Source organism: Parasteatoda tepidariorum, chromosome 5 (assembly GCF_982258835.1).
Source record: "Parasteatoda tepidariorum strain Cologne lab strain chromosome 5, Ptep-v5.0, whole genome shotgun sequence".
In the NCBI taxonomy this organism is placed as follows: Eukaryota; Metazoa; Arthropoda; class Arachnida; order Araneae; family Theridiidae; genus Parasteatoda; species Parasteatoda tepidariorum.
Window position 1 is genome coordinate 110,783,483 of NC_141759.1, and position 18,334 is coordinate 110,801,816.

The 18,334-nt window shown below is 30.1% G+C and overlaps 1 protein-coding gene across 3 annotated transcripts in view; it reads left to right on the plus strand.

Moving 5' to 3' along the window:
• LOC107439727 (Regulator of G-protein signaling 7) overlaps positions 1-18,334 on the plus strand; it is an 81,912-nt gene that overhangs the window by 31,930 nt on the left and 31,648 nt on the right. For all 3 annotated transcript variants that reach the window (XM_043054088.3, XM_043054089.3, XM_071184730.2), the window contains 2 exons: positions 11,750-11,800; positions 15,529-15,635. In XM_043054088.3, the coding sequence (XP_042910022.2) occupies positions 11,750-11,800; positions 15,529-15,635 (158 nt within the window). The remainder of the gene's footprint in view (positions 1-11,749; positions 11,801-15,528; positions 15,636-18,334) is intronic.

Consider the following 18,334-nt stretch of genomic DNA (forward strand, 5'->3'; position numbering starts at 1 on the left):
AGTTAACAAGGAAATTTTTAAGTTGCTTAGAAATTTTCTAGAAAATGGTTTTTATTATTTTTTAAGAAAATTTCCCTAGTGATATCCAAATTGTGCCTAAACTTATGAGTATTTAGATATTAAAAAATAAGTAAATAATTTCAAACAATGGCAAATTATGACTGAGTCTACACATCTGAGAATATTGTTTGACTGAAAAATTTATTTCTTAACCAAATTGTAAATACGATACTAATAGTAACCTACAACTAATAGTGAATAGTAACTAATAGTAAATAGTAGTCAACCGAATTGTAACTTGAACTAATAGTAAACAGTAACCAACAATTTTAATAGAATTCTTTAGAAGTTGCTTGGAAAAAAAGCCTTACAAGATAGAAATGTTTGCAAGTGGTATTTACCATACTTTGTTTTAGATGACTGCCTAAATGTTTGAATCTGAGACTGAAAAAGTTGATTTAAAACGATTTTAAACACCATGGTAGTTAATTGAAATGTATGTACCTAAATTCTTTCTTAACTTTGTCATTATTCAATTCGTACTATTAGTTTACACTCTTCCTAATTAAATTTAACTCATTAGTTAAATTTAATTCAATGTAATTAATTAATTTTAGTTTTATAGGGGAGAAATAATTGTAATTATTTAATAAAAATTCCCTAATATAAAAATTTTCTTTGTTCACCTAAGTTTCAAATATTTTGGACATTCACAAATGATTGTTGACATTCACTGATGAATGTCTACATTCTCTTGATTTCGGTCAATCAAGGTAACACATACATTGAATTTTTCTATAGGAAAAAAAATCTTGAACTTTGATAATTCTAAGTTTCTGGTTTGTATCAAATTGGATATTTCTCTTAAAAAATTACATTCATACAAATGAACATTTAAATTTAAGAATTTATTAAATTAAATTAAGAACTAAAATCATTTTTTTAATTTAAGAATCAAAATGTTTCGCTTTTTTAAATTAACAATTAACATGCTTCTATCTATGAATGTAATTTATATGAATTATTGCAAGAATAAGAATTACTTGCATTTGGTTATTATAATTCTCTGAAATGACCCACTTTTTAAAGTAACCTCAGATCACAGTAAATAGAAAGCTTCTGTTTTCTCATTGTCGTCTTTCAACAACGTTGTGTCTTAAACTGTTTTTTTTTTTTTTTTTTTCTTTTCTTTTTTTTTTTTTTTTTTTTTTTGTAAATTCTGCTTTCGCTGCAATAAAAGTATTCGATACTTAATCCAGGAATTCTCTTGTCTTCTGAATTAGGTTCAAAATTAAGAGGCTACGAAGTGGAACGCGTTCAGATTTGGCTCGGCTGTAGCACACACGGGCTATAAAATTTAATTTCGTGAAAAACGCTATTAAACGCAAACAAATTTTTTTATATTTTTTTTTAATTCTCACTAGAGTTTTTAATAATAATTTTTTTCTCTTCAAATCTTTATTTCATTAAAAAATAATTTTAATGAAAACACGTTATTAAAAGTTAAATTAATAGAATATTTATTTCACTAATTAACTTTTATATCACGTTTATTTCACACAATTTTACTACAAGTTAAATTAATAAAACTTTTACCATTATTAGTTAAATTAAAAAAAATTAACATGTAAGAATATTTTGAATACGAAAAGAAACTAAATATATTTATTTTAAAATATAATTCAAAATGCACGCATTTGTCTTTTTTTCTTCTTTTTTTAAACAATAGTTTTATAATTCTGTTGCTCAAGTAATTTTGAAAATGATTATCAAATTTCCACGAAAATAATTTATTTATTTATTTCAAACAATATCTGTTTAGTTTCTGAAATCAAAGATACCAATTGTAATCGGATTGTTTAAAATTAATTTAAATTTTTTTTTTTTAAATTCCTGTGTGAAAATATAGATTTTCGCTTTTAAAAATTTCTAAAAAATAATTCCTTTCAAAAGTAAATTTATTTAACAGAATATATATTCAGAATTTAAAAAAAATTATGATACGATATGATTACAAGTTAATGATGTAATAAAGTATTCATTGTTCTAAAAAAAGTTAATTACGTAAGTTTATTCTTTAAAGTATTTATTGAGAAAAGAATTTAAATTATTGAATGCTTTTTTTTTAAATGACTTTTTTTTGCGATTCTTTTTTTTAAACAACTGTTCAATTTTTTCACGTGTTAATTTTGCATTCCTTGTTTATTTTTATAAAATATTTTTAATTAGATGCGTTGTACTTTTAATTAAATAAGTTAAGAGATTAATTTTTTAAAAAAAAACTTAGAAAAACAGTTGAAAGTAAAAGCTTTTAGAATGCTTATATTAAACACTTTTTAAATAAGGAATTTGTTGGTATTTATTTTAATTTTTGATCAACTATTTTATTTGATTCAATAACTTGGAATTTTGTGCGCGTTGACGTCCCTCAAGAAATATTCTTAACTTCTAACATATTTTTTTCATCTCAATTCAATTTCATTCCAAGGCTTTCTCGAAGTTTTCTCATCACAACTGACCATCATTTATAATAGGCAGAGCCGGATTATACCTTTCGTAGGCCCTAGGCACAGAGCCGGATTATACCTTTCGTGGGCCCTAGGCATAGCCGTTTTTGGGCCCTCCCCTCCTTCCCCCCATCTCCTCTTTTCAAAATATATGCTAAAATTTTCTTGCATATTTTTTTTAACATTTTTATTAATATGGATTTTAATTTACAAATTTGTTTATCGAACTTTATCTGCAATACCGACATACTACCGATATTGCAGTCGATATCGATAATACCATTATGATTAGTTCGATCAATAACTATGTTAAAGATAAACTAGTGAATACGTTTCCTAACGTTCATATTGCATTAAGAATATATTTGTCGATTCTTGGATCAAATGCAGAAGGAGAAAGATCTTTCTCCAGGATAAAATTGATAAAAATTATTTGCGTTCAACAATGAATCAAGATCGTTTGGCATCGCTCGCACTTATGTCTATTGAATACGACATTTTGCGTAGTTTGGAATTCGACAGCATAATACAAGATTTCGTTGAATCTAAAAATCGCAAAAAAGCAATATATTAGATCATAAGATTCTGCAAAATAATTTATTACCGAAAAATATTATATTTTTATTTGTATCTTCATAATTCTGTGCAAAATACACTCGTTGTTTTTAAAGCTAAATTATTTTTGTCAACAAATTTTTTTCTCCCAAGTTTTTCGTAGGCCTCTGAATTTCGTAGGCCCTAGGCACGTGCCTAGTGTGCCTATAGGTTAATCCGGCCATGATAATAGGTGTGTTCTTTGGAGGGGGGGGGGAGGAAGTATATCGTTCTGGTTATACAATGTATATCGTTAGGATGGTGCCTGTAAACGTCTATTTTTTAAAATGCCCAACTTCTATTAAATCGCATTTTGAGCAATGTTCAAGTTTTTAAACAAGCATTTGTCCTTATACTTACGCACACATTATGCGCTATATTACCAGACAGAGGTTGTCAATGGTCACCCAGAATAATAAGAATTATAATAATTAGAACTTCCCTTTTTTTTTTTTTTTTTTGCAAATATTTAAAGGGAAAACATAACGAGATAAATTGCAGAATATTTACTTTTGTTTTGTGTTGGTTAACAGAATTTTAAATCATGTTTATTAAATCTAGAAAACGAATAATAAAGTATATTTTTAGTTATCAACTATGAATTTTTAGAAGAAACCCGAAATAGTTATATAACACGCGTGTATTTTTTTCTCATTTTTTTTTTTTTACTTATTTTTTCATCAAACAAAATTTTAGACCGTAATTGACGAAAATGACGCTGAATAACAATCATAAATATCAATCTGCAATCGATTTAATAGTAAACTATCAAGTGTTCTCCGATTAATTACTTTGAGGAGAACATCCCATTACCCTAGCTTTACCCGTTTCCTTCAGTCGATTTATGAATAATCTTTTTATTTTTTCGATTTCTGCGGTGAAGTCTGTTTACGTTTGCGAAAGAGGAAATATTGAAAGAGAAATAGGCATCGATTGACTCCTACAACGGAGAAAACGAAGAAAACAGCGCCGTCGTACTTCCGATATAAATAGCAAACCAATTTATAGAAATGTCGCTGAAGGAAAAATAAAGTAAAATAATCCCAGACACTCTAAATAAAGCGTATTTTCTTTAAAAATAGTTGGAGTATGGAAATAATTTCTAATTCATTGGTTTTAAGTTATTTATTTAAATAAATACATACATATACGCACACACCTATATATATTTATATATTTGTGTGTGTGTTTTCAAAAGCTTCAACTAATCTTTTTATGCTATTCTTTTATCTAATTCATTTTTCCTAATTTTTAATTCAAAACTAAACTCTACTTCTTCCACTTCAAAATTCACATCCTGTTTTTTAATGTATTTTCGTATAATGTATTTTGTATTGCATTTAGTAATGTTTAATGTATTATGTATTGTACGTCGCACTAGAGCTGCACAATGGGCTATTGGCGACAGTCTGGGAAGCATCCCTGAGGATGATCCCAAGGCATGCCATTCGAATTTTGATCCTCTGTAGAGGGGATGGCTCCCCCGTTTCGGTAGACCAACAACTTGTGCGCAAAGTCGAGCACTTTACGGTAGAACAGTTTAACGAGGACCGATACAACGCGCCCTCGATCCCTACGTAGGCTGCTCAAAGTGGTCACCCATCCGCTTACTGACCGCAGCCAGTGATGCTTGACTTCGGTGTTCTACTGGGAACCGTGTCTTTACGATCAATCCACTGCGGGACAGAGTTTTAAAAAAAGAATTCGATTGAATCCAAATGAAAATCCAAGAATTAAAAAATAAATAATTCGATTGAAGATTAAAAAATATCTCTCTCCTCGACAATAATTATTAAACAGTGTGAAAAATAAAATATATCATATCATCTGGATAAATTAGGCATAATAAAAAAAATTAAAACAAAAACATGTAGGACATTTTGTTTATATATGAACTGTTTGTTTTCTCGTTTCCATGTCTGTTGCAGGTTGTTTCAGCCTTTCGTTGCCAGCGCGAAAAAGAAATTTCATTAGTTCTTTTTGGACAATATACGCATTCGTGTTTTATCTGATGTGTATATTATATAAATATATAATATTTTATGTTTGCATATTTAAATTTAGAACAGTGAACTGTGCAACACAGTGGCGGCATTTAAAATCCAAATTATTCGATGCTCCATCCATCAAAATCCAACATTTTATTTGTCGGATTTAAGCGTTTGGCGGCATCGTCACTTTAATCGTACATGCATTTTTACCATTTCCTACCTATCTCCTTTATTCTATTTTTCCTCGCAGAAAAATATTCTGTAATCTTACACTTTATAAAGTTTTCTGTCACCGTATTCAATTTCGCCATGAAAGACACGAATAGTGAGAATTTTAAAAAAAAGTAATTCAGAAGAAGAAAAAAACGGACACTTTGTTCGTTATTCCATTAAAAGTGACATCACAATGTTCGAAGGGGAAAAAAATGCCTAAAAAAATTTCCTGTTCCACTTCCCCCGGGGGAAATCACCATCTCTTGTATGTTTAATGAGATCGTGTTACTTTTGAAAAAGGTATTCTTGAAGACGATACATATTTCCTAGCCCAACACTTTCCCTTTACTAAAAAGTACTTTATCATTCATTCTTTTTTTTTATTTTGAAATTTTTATTTATTGATTCACACTCTAGGATATTCAGACTGTCACATAAAATAGTTTTGCTTCATAACAGTATCCCCAACATAATAAAATTGCTATAACGGTTGTTTTGGTTTAAACTTACAGCAGAGCATCAGAATAGAATATCAAACTTTTGATTCGAATCTATGGCTGTGGAGTCAAGGTGATGACAATTTTTCAGGAGTCTACTTAATTAAATAAAGTTAGAGTTTATTTAATTTAAAATCGGCTAAATTAAAAATCTCACTTCCATGTTTACCGTTATATATATATAATTATTAATTCTTTTATTTATTTTAAAAGTTTTGGGTGACAACAATTATGTAGTACCTGACCTAAACAAATGTTCTGAGGGAGTAAAAATTAAAAGATGTGACAAACTATCAACCTTATAAAGTAAAACCTAATCAGTGTTTGTTTTCTGTTACGTTAAATGCTTTGTTGTGTCTACGAATTGTGCAATCTACACACGTATAAATAAATATATTATATATATTGGGAGTACAGATTAGTTCGGTCAGTTTTTTTGTGGTCAAAAATACATTTATTTCAGAACAAATTGAATGAACAGATTAATTAAAGTATTGTCCATCGCTGGCTACTACTTTTTTCCACCTCTCAGGCAATTTTCGAATTCCATCTCGAAAAAATGTCTCGTCTTTTGAGGGGATCCAAGTTAGGAGACAATTTTCGATTTCTGTGAAAAAAGTGAATCCGTGACCTGCCAAATCATGCTGCATTCGTCGTAACAACAAGTAATCAGAAGGCGCAATGTCCGGCGAATACGGCGGGGTACAGTAAATTATCCCACTTGAGCGTTTCCAAATAATTTTTTTCGACTTTTACGACATAAGACCGGCCGTTATCATGCAGAAGAATAACGAAGACGAGCAAAGACATGACTTTCCGGCCGTTTTTCTCGAAATGCACGACCCAAACGAATCAATTGTAGCCTATACCGATCGCCCGTAATGGAATCGTCAGGCTGTAGCAGCCCATAGTATACAACACCATTCACCATTCTTGAAACGTCTAAACCATTCCCTTTATCAGTTGGAGCATTGTCACCATGCACTTCTACAAGCATTCGATGCGATTCAGCTGCTCCTTTCTTCCAATTAAAGCAGAAACATAAAACATCCCGCAAATGCTGCTTAATTACAACAAAACTCGACATATTCACCGAAGTAAAAAACAAGTTTTTGTATGAAACTCAAAGCGATATAAACTGAATATTATTGACAGATGTCTAACCTCTCTGAAACCACCGAAACCAGCTGTGACTATGAAACATTCATATCAGCCAGAGCCATCTTTTGAAAACGTACCGAATTAATTTGTGAAATGAATGTCTGTCTGTGGATGTGTGTGTGTGTGTCCTTTACAGATTCCAAAACCCGCCGACTGAAAGGTGTGAAACTTGGCATAGAGATAGTTCAAAGCACGGGAAGGTCACAGTCGACATTAGAACATTCTTTGACAAACCTTTCGAGCAGGATGAGCAAAAAACGATATTCAATTTTCTGATTGGTTAAGCGTTAACCATTGCTTTAAATTTAATAATTTAATTTTTCACATATTTTAAAGATAAGCTTATAGATATATAGCTTATAGGCATAAGCTTAAAGTTTATAGATATTTTAAAGATAATCTAGCTTGTAGCTCTATTAGATCAAAAAAAAGTTTTTTGCACTTATTTAAATATTTAATTATGTCAGATAAATTCAATGAACGTTACGTGGTAGCACGTGTTGTCTACGTCACCATATTTATACTTCGTCTGGTAACACGCGTTTTTATTTTATTTTGATTAATTCTTTTCAATGTGTTTCTAAAAAATAACTTACTTAAAACCAATTGCAATGGAATAGAAAAAAAAAATATTTATGAATTCGAAAGAGAAATTGATGGGAAAGTGGTACTAATTTGTTTAGGAGAAGCATAAAATATCAACGACAATGAGGCTTAATTATGCCAATGATGCTTAATTATTTAAGGTAATATATGCATATTGAAATAAAGGAAATAAGCTATGTACTAAAAAAAGCAAAAGTAATGGAATAAAGGTATTTATTTGTCTAGAAGAACCGTAAAAAATCGTCATACTGTCATTCACGACAATGATGATTAATTAATGTTGGTAATATGTATTCATTGAAATAAGAAAAAAGTATTTTCTGAACTGTGAAGCAAAAATAAGGAGAAAATATACTTATTCACATTTTTGGTAACCGTAAGAAGTCTGCATATTATTATTGACACTAACGTTCAATTAATATTGATATTGTATATTAAGTGAAATAAAATAAAATTAGCTATGTGCTAAAAAGCTAAGCTCTTGGAAAGAAAAATTAATGGGAAATGCGTTTAATAAAACTGTAGAAAATGCCATTCACAGATGACGCTTAATTATTGTGTACTACTGACGGTAATATGTACTACTGGTATTATGGTAATTGGTGCAGTTTTGATAAGAATTCTACAACGGGTTTTACATAGTTTCAGAAAATATTTTTTCCAGTGGTAGTTAAGATAGTGTATTAATATTTCACTGAATTAGTATTTAAAGAACTTTTTTCCACCACTACTTATAATTATTTTAACAGCAAGTTAAAGGTCAGATAGAGAAATGGTTATGCCCCTTATGAAGTTCTAATATTTTTTTTAAAAAAATTCATTTTTGTTTGGCAGCCACTGACAAATATGTAGAAACTCAAATGTTGAAGGGATCAAATATACTAACATAGGTATAAAATATTATATTGATATATTTGATGATTTTTAAAACTGCACCAATACTAAAGCAGTTTTAATATCGATACTTTGGAATTAAATATAAAACAGTTAAATTTGGGCACATTTGAGTGTAATTTCCGACAATGTGGAAAATATATTAGAAATATAGTAGGTAGAAAATATAGTTGATGCAATAGAAAATATAATTATTCTTATTAAAATTACCGATTCAAATGCCATGAGGTCCATGCATTTAGTGCAAACGCCCTCTGGTGGCGTTCAAGACTATTTCTGGCCATGGGTTGTCTAAGTCCTTATAATGTGTCCTACTTTCCATCCAAGTTTACACACGAAGTACAGAAACATCTTGTATATCAATAACATATATTGCATTATACCAATACAATGCCAACATTACAATACATGTGAAATGTTAATTTCCTGTTCTTGTCACATCTGCTTTAAACTTAAAGCGCTTTGTGGGTGACACTGAACTATTTCATTTATTCTAAAAATCAAATTTTCATAGTTTAAATAACTAATAATCTAGAAATATTTTCATCAGATATCATAATTTTAGATTATTTAAAGAGGAGAAAATTATGACTGTATTTTGACGTTGCGAAAGAATATTTATAAAAAAAAATTTTACATTCCTAAATTCTTTAGTGGGGTGTTTCTAATATTTATACCGGACTCTTCCCTTCTTCCAAAGTTGCTGACCTCTGTCTTCAACTCTTTTTTCCATATTCATCGATGTAAATATTTTTTTTTGTTGTTTTACAAAAATGGACATTTTTATCTTATTAAAAGTTTTCTAAGAACACGCTACTCTGCATGTCTGCAGAGATAAAGTTTTTGTTCTCATCTACAATAGCGGAGAAGTGGACAAGGGATGTTAGGAGGTGGGTGGGCAAAAAAGCTTTCGAGGAATAAAAGTCTCGCCCAAATGAAAAATCGATACACTACTCTTCAAAAATTTTCGGAGCCTTCTAATTGGATCCGTCTTTTCAATTCGGATCCTTCGCCTCATCCTTCGGCATAAAAAAATAATAATAACTTCCAGAGTAATACTTTAAGAGAATTTGGAAGTTTCCTTTCTCTCCAGTTTTTTTTTTCCTTCCTTCTTGATGAAGTGGAGAGAAGAAAAAAATGATACTCCTGGAAAATATCTTTTGATATTTAAAGAGTTCCACTTCCTCTAGAGAAGTTAGAAGGGGTTTGTGTGGGGGGCAATGTAACTCTTTATGGTTTTCGGCAAAGATATGAAATAAGAAAAACTTTTATTTTTACTTTTGTGATAAGCAATGTTATTTTTAACTTGTTAGTTCTACAGTCCCTGGTCAGACGCACTATAAGATTCTATATAAAATTATAATTATCAGGTTATACTATACAACTGTATTGTTTTTACTCGAATGAAACCGGTTTGCATTTCTTTACGCTCCTGTATCAATTTGTTAACATTGTAATGAAATACTTTTTAAAAAAATAGTGCGTGGAGTCCCTCCGCGCGTAAGAAGTGAAACTTCGTAATGTGGAAATGAAAACAGGAAGGGGTAGAAATTGATTTTTAGTGAAATCATTTTTTTTCTCTTTAAGACAAACTTTATTAACAATGCTTACAATTCACAATGGATCGCATTTTTTAAGTATCATTTTTGAGTGGAGAAATATCCAAATCTATCACATTTACAATGGGATTATGATAACTAAAGTAAGATACGAAATGTTTGAGTTGTGTGTTTTCAATATTTCTTGCAAAAACTGCATCAATGGTAGTTACCCCTTTGGTTGTTGGATCATTCCTACCGTTTATCATTTCCAATCCAAATTTGTCTTTAAGGAAGGTTAATAATGTTTCCGCTTCAGGTAACGAGAAATTCACATTAAAATCTCCCGCAAGGATCACAGGCCGCTCACAATAATCAATGTCTTCACCAGTAGCGTCTGCCAGAGCTTGTGAGCCTGCAGTGGATAGTGGCAATAAAGATTTTGCAATACATAATTTAATATACCTGATGGCTGCATTTGGTGAAATATAAATGGCAATTAGAAAAGACAAAACCTAACAATCAATTGATATTCACAAGAGACGTACCTTGACATAACCTTAAATCCGTCGCATTGTCCGTGGGATTGTTTTCACTCATTTTTTACAATTGTTATCCACTAAGTTTGAAAAAAAAATACAGTTGAGTCCCGATTATCCGAGTTAATGGGGACCGCAACAAACTCGGATAACTGAAAAACTCGGTTAAAGCGAAGAGTATAAAAGCGGAAAGAAAAAGAGAAGGTATAAATGTAATATATTTAAGAAATACAAAATGTATACGAGTATACCACATACAATTCATATTATAATTAAAAAGCTTACTTAAAAACATTTATAAAGCATACTTTACGAGAATTAAATAGTTTTTACTTAAAAAAAGTCCTTAATCGTTTTTTGTTCTACGTAACTTTGGCGCTTTTCTGTGGTAATGTTTCGCCTTTTTTAGGGATAACAGGAAGGCCGGTGTCACCTCTTTTTGTTGTTCAAAATATTCAATAGTACATTCGATAGCTTTTAGTCCATCTGTATGAGAGATTTTTATAGGTTGATTTTAATAATCACTGTTTTCATCATCTTCGCTAGATTTATTATCATTATTGACGATATTAACGATAATTTCATCAGACCAAGTTGTTGGATTTTGTTTTTCTGAGTGTTTGGAAGATAAAATTCAGATTTATTTTTAAGCGGTTTTTTTAAAAATAAACTAGAACAAAAAAAAATCCTTGAAATATTTGATAGCTCGGTTAAAGCGGAAACTCGGATAACCGGAGCTCGGATAATCGGGACTCTACTGTACCACCCTATTAAATTATATGTGTATCTAATCAAAGTAAAATATTTATAGAAAAACAATACTTTTATGCTAGTGAGAACCATAACAATGTGGAAATGAATGAGGGAAAACTGGATCCTACCACGTGATTTCCCGGCCAATAAAAATGTAGCGTTAAACGTTTAACGCAACCTTGTTGGAAGTCGCATAAGAAGTATCACTTCAATAAATACAAATAGGAAGTATATAAAAAATATCCCGAATAAAAACCCATCACATGTATTTTTCAATAGGGACTGTATTTCTATTACTTAAATCTGAATAAAAATAGCTGAAAATGATCTAATGGACAAATCGATGATACAATAGCTACTATAATTGCGCGTTCTTTATTTAAATTTTATGAAAACCTTTTTCATTTGTAGAAACGAGTACTCGGTAAATATAAATATTTCATTCTTTCATTTCAGGTTCTGATTTAATATTGTGGATGATGAAACATCTCGACGTTGAAGATCAAAGTAAGAAAGAAATTAATTTTTTTCTTCTTCCATTTTCACAAAATTCAATCTACATGAAAGTCTGCATTCTTGTCATATTTCAATGTCATATTTCAATGTTGTTAAGATATTTGGGAAGGTCGTGATCATAGTTTTCAAAAAATTTTAATGTTTTATTCTAATGCAAAATGTTCGCAATCTATAGTTTGTAGAAACATTTAAGTAATTACACAGTAAATAATACAGCGCCTAGCTGCTCTTATAGGGATGCGCATCGTCACGTGATTGGTTCCTTTAGGAAGCAACCAAAAACGATATAAATGTCATCCTTTGCAATTTGAAATTTCATAAAATTAGCTTCATAGACATTGCATTGAACTGTTTTGTGTGCGTACAATCACATTTAAATAACTTTGCCGTCATAATATTTTTTTATGAAGGATGTCTGTTTCAAATCACTTTTTTTTTCATTCATTCACGTCTGGCGAGTCTTCAAAATCAGCGCCTATTTTCGAGCGCTCGAAACATGCGGACTTTTAACACAATCTTCATATCTTTTTAAGCAAATGAAGTTTCATATCATCACATGTAATTCTTGTAATAATTGATCAAATAAATCTTTTTGAAGCTGAGCCATTGAGCGGTATGTTTCATTGATATCACAAACTCGTCCAGTACTCTTATTCTAAATTCTTCTTTTCACAACTCTTCTTCTAAACTGTTCTATTTCAATTTACTTTTCTATTTCAATGAATAATAAATAGGTTAGATCCTTTTCAGAGAGCTTTGGGAGTCCACTCCAAATTTTTCCAACTTTTAAAAAGTTTATCGTTAAATGGTTAACGGCTGTTAGGCGTTTAATAACTGGTTTGCCGAACGGTTGATTTTTCGATTCATTTAATTCATAACTTTCACATGACGTCATTATTCTTTATTTAATAAAAATTCTTTAACAAATACTTCAAATATTTCAATCAGAAAATTACAATAAAATGTTAAAAATCTTACGAAATAATAAAAAGCAATTCATGATTTTTACAAACTTAGGAAAGATTCCTACTAAGTGTGGTTAGATCGTTTTTATTACAATACACCCAGTAAATTCTCTATTTCTAAATCTGTATTTTATATAAAATTTTATTTTGATGAAAATATGACAAAATATATAGTATAGATGCAATGTTGGAAAATATTTTGAATTAAACTGAAAATTCTTGATTTCTACTTAAAATAGTTTATTTATTACGAAAAGAGAAAGAACGAATTTCTCGATTTTACTCTTAAAATGAATCTTTACCAACTGTTTTCAAAGACTGTTAAGTAGGTGGGAGTGGGCTCGTAATACAAAATTAAAAACCTCAAATAAAACTCAAAGGACTTTGAATTAAATAATTACGAAAACTCTACTATGACGATTAATAAAAGGTAAGATTTATTAACTCCAACAACAAAATCATAGTAGCGTTCCAAAGAAAAAAAGATCTTACACTCACTCAAAATCTATTTACATTCCATCACCATGGCAACCACAAAACTCTACTCGTTGCCATCTATACTAACTGACATATATTAAATAATTATTTTACAAAAAATACGGTGCGCATAAGCACGTAATATTTTTCACTATAATACTTACTTTTAAGAAAAATTTTATGTTTATACATCTTTATTACTTTCCAAAATTTGACTTAGATTTTTTTCCCTGTTATACCTGTCAACTGAGTATTTTACCAGATTTTTATTTAAGCACTTTTAACTGCTTCTCAACTGTGAGAGGTGCTAATCGTTTTCTTAATTCAAAACTAAGATTAAATACAAACATTGATACCCGACCCAACAGAAACTTAGTGGAGATTTTGGAAAGTGCAAGTAAAGCACATAAATTAGGAAATCAGGGAATTGGGTATAATATAAAAAAAACACAACTACTTCCACTTAGTAGGAATAACATTTACCATGACGCAATGCTAAATTCTATGCCACTATCCACATAAATCAATTATTAATCAAAAATCGAATATCAATTACTTTCCTTTATAATGCAATAAAATCTGGCGAGCAGCTATTTAAACGATCAAACACTTCGTTTGTTTATTTGTGGCTTGAAGTTAGGCTCGCAGAAAATGCCGTTCATGGGTTAAATTTAGTAGGAATAACACAACCTGTGACGTAGGCTATAGTATACCCAATTAGAGGATTTATTTGGTATGCATATTTCTAATAAAGCCGGGAGAAGGGATGGTTAAATGTGCTTTTGTTTACTTAATTTTCACAAACAAAGTAATGATTCATATTTATTCAAGTCTGTAATGTATAGTGTGAAAAAAAACGGACCACCCTGAATAACTTTTCGTTTAATGATCGGATTTTCACGTTCTAGGACTCAATCTTAATGGTTGGAGGGGGTGACTTCAATTATGCTAATTAATTAGTGCAGACATTAGATTAAAATACGAAATCAGACACAAAAGCGTATTTTCTCTGAATAAACGTACCCTTTTTTTTGACGGATTCGGATTTCTGACCCCAAAATATAGGGGTAGCCGTATTCTGGGAAATATGGTCTTCATAGTTTGGTCAGGAGAGAGCTTTCAAAGTTTAGACCCCTTAATGTTAATTTTACTTTTGGCGTATTTCGCTATATCTTTAGAATTTTTGAAGCGAATTGAAAAACTTTTGAGCACAATTATAAAATTCGCTTATCCAAAGGTAATTCCATTCAAAAAAAATTTTTTGGAAATATTTAGAATTTTTTAAAATCAATTTAAAGAATATAATTTTACATGGCAAAATACAAAATTTGAGCAAATCGGTTGAACAGTTTTATCTATGAAATAAAATAATTAAAATAAATTAACCTACTAAATAAATTAACTTGAAAGTAAATAAATATAAATGGACGACGCAAAAAACTTTTAAAGCAAAGCAACACTTAACAAAGCATTACTGTTTGGAAACCTCATTCGCTTCAAAAATATACATAGCGGAAATTACAATCGACATGTTTCAAGCGCTCAACAGAAGGCGTCCATTTTCAAGACGCCTTGAAAATGGAAGCACACTCAGGTCAATGCAAATTTAGCATGAATAAAAAAAAATATCCCATTTCGATCTTTCAAGTTGTGACATTACAAATCTTAAACATTTGCAGGTAGAAAAAAAATCTTTACATAGAGTTACTACAGAAGTGTTTTCTTATTTTTGTCCAACCTCTCTACTATTGTTATTCATACGATATATCCTATAACATTTATTTTATCTACACTTGTGTATGAAATTTAGAGAATTGTAATACAACAATTGTAATACATATGCATGATCGTGAGAAACACTCATTGGAGTCGGAAGGTATGCAACAGTGGTTGCAAGATATACAAAAAAAAGGGTTAATAAAGGGTATCATCCTCTTTTACAGATATACGGGCCCTTGCAGCGTGACTTGAAATAAGGCAGTTTATCATTTCCTTTGGCAATTGGCCTGAATTGTCTTGTGGCAATTTCATACCTTCCGACTCCACGATCATGCTTGTGTATTACAATTGTTGAATGTTTATTTGTTTCGTATTGTATCAGTGTATGTACACATCAAATTTCATTAAAATCGATCCAGTATATAATCGACTGAATCTGCAAATTCTTTTAATTTATTACACCAGTGTATTTTGAATAATGCAAATAAACCTTATGATTCATTTAATTAAATACTCGTTTGTAGATATAAGCAGGTTTTCTTTTCTTTGGAATTTCAGCTGAAGCCTTACATCTGGGTCATTTGATGTCAGCTCACGGCTATTTCTTCCCCATTGATGATCATATCCTCACAATCAAAGCAGATGGAACATTTTACAGATTTCAGGTATATCATATGAGCTGTTATTTAATACGTAGATTAGATCGAACCCAGCCAGCCATAAACTCCTCGTGTAGTAAAGTGTGACTGATGCTCGCTTAATCTATCGGGTCACAAAGTCCCCCATGTTCCCATAACAAATTAAACCCTCTGGGGGTGCTGGATCGTTCCCAGGTTCAGGTCAAAATTAAGATGTATGAATCAATCTATGAATGAGGGCGCCCTTTAAACGGGTGTGACATATGGATGTGGCAGAAGTCGATAGATGGCGCCACTAAAAGACAGGAACAATCTCACCCCTTGCCTTAATGGCCTACGACGACAACAACAACATCAGATATATCAAGTGTATCAATAACTGTACTGAAGAGAAGATGGTTAAGCTAGTGTGAACGAATTGTATTAATTAGCCGTAAAAAAAAAGCCTATTAACCGTCACATCTAGTATTTTTTCAGTAAAATTTGAATGTGTAGGATTCGGACAGAATACAGGACGCGGTTTGTATTTTTAAAAAAATTTAAAACGTTTTTAATAAATAGAAGTTACAAATTTATTTTAAATTAGCTTTTACTTTGAATTTATAAATCAGTTACACACGATTTTGATACTATTTATATTTGTTTGGAATTATTAACGCGTAGTAATAAATACGAATTTGCTAAAAAAACACACCATATTTTCTTAATTTTTGTACCACTTTTTAAATTTTATACGGATCATACAAGCCTTGAATCTACAACTTCCACTGCTATCACTAACAAGGGAAACTAGGGAAGTGTGACTCGCCAATTTTAAAATAAACTAGTGGGATGTATGCCTTATGAGGAATAATTTTAGGGGGCAACATTCGTTTCGGCCCATAGAAGGTCCTGTGAGAGATAAAAAATAATTCAATATATAGAAAAATCGGTATTTTATTACTTCAATGCAGACTATTAGTTATTGTAATTATCTCATACTCCAATTAATTTTGTGGTACTTACTTTCACGTACTATATAATGCAAATTTATTCTCAAAATTTATTTTAAAAATTTTATATATCTGTAGTTTTTCAGAAAAACCTGTAGGGTTAATTTAAAAAAAAAATTGACATCAAATTTTTTTACTTTTTTTTTCATAAATTTTCCAAATTAATTGGTGCATGTAATTGCAAATCAATCAATTAATTAATAATTCATTAATTAATATTTAATTAATTAATTTGCTAATTGATTTATAATTAGAAAATTAATTAATTAGCCAATTAATTACAAATTATCTGGAGTATGAGACAATTACAATAACTAATAGTCTGCATTGAAGTAATAAAATATCGACTTTTCTATATATTGAATTATTTTTTATCTCTCACAGGACCTTCTATAGGCCGAAACGAAAGTTGCTCCTTAAAATTATTTCTCATAAGGAATACATCCCACTAGTTTATTTTAAAATTGGCGAGTCACACTTCCCTAGTTTCCCTTGTAAGTAAGTAATTGTATCGGAGTTACTACAGTTCTTGAGAAAATGGAATAGTGGTAGCGAAACTAAGATAACCTTGGATCTCTTAGTATATTTGTGTCCAACAGTATAAGTTATTTTGTAAAAGTAGGGGAGAATGGGGTCAGTTGTAACATTTTTTACTTAACTATTTTTAACTAACAAAGAATCCAATATATTATTAGTATTAATTGACAGACGAGTAAAGTAGACTATCCTCTACTAGAAAAAAAAATAATTACCTTATTTTAAATGTTATGATATTAGTTATTAACAATTTTCGACAGTCGTGCACTTGTTACAATTGTCCCCACTTACGGGGTCAATTGTAACAGTTCATAAATTCAACTAAAACATAGTTAATTATACATATTATCATAGTTGTGATATATTTTTTTATTGATCAAAATAGTAGTGATATTTTAGGAGTAAAAATAATAATGAGCAGAGACCTAAAGGATTAAACTTTTAACATTAAGGGGTTAAAAATTTTAATTTATGCTGTGAAAGGTGACAAATAAAATAATGCGCATGCAACATAATATAAATGATGTAGATTCTTAAAGAGTTAAGTAATGGTTTGTAAACATAAGATTATTTAATTTCAGCTGTTACAATCGTCCCTTTACTTATTGTTACAATCGTCCCCAAGACGCCATTTCAGCTTCATTTGTTAAAAACAATGCTAGTTAATTAACAAAACTAATTTTTTTTATAGAAATATTAATTAAGGTGTCCACTTACATATTCGGTTAACAATTTTCATTTGTTTAAACAAAATTACTTTTTTACAATATAATATTCTAATACCAAAAAAAGTACTTACGTAGCGTGAAAATATCTTTTATAATGTAACTCTTTCAAAAGTACATAAAAATGGTTGCCAGCAGGGGTGTACATGCAGATTTATTAAATACACCTTATGCGCCACCTAGGAAACAAATCTAGAACCCGACACTCGAAATTTTTGTTCTGTTACAATTGACCCCACTCTCCCCTAATGTACATAAATTCTTTAAAATTATGGAAACACTTCCATACAAACTCTATACGAAAATAATGTTTTTTTGACAGAATTTGCAGATTTTTTTTTAAAGATTTTGCATGGAAAAACTGTTGACACAATTTGAAGATTTCAGAAATAGATTTCTTTTTACCGTAGCAAAAACTTTCATCCATCAAAATTAAGGAAGGGTATTTACTTTCTTCATTGCCACCATTATT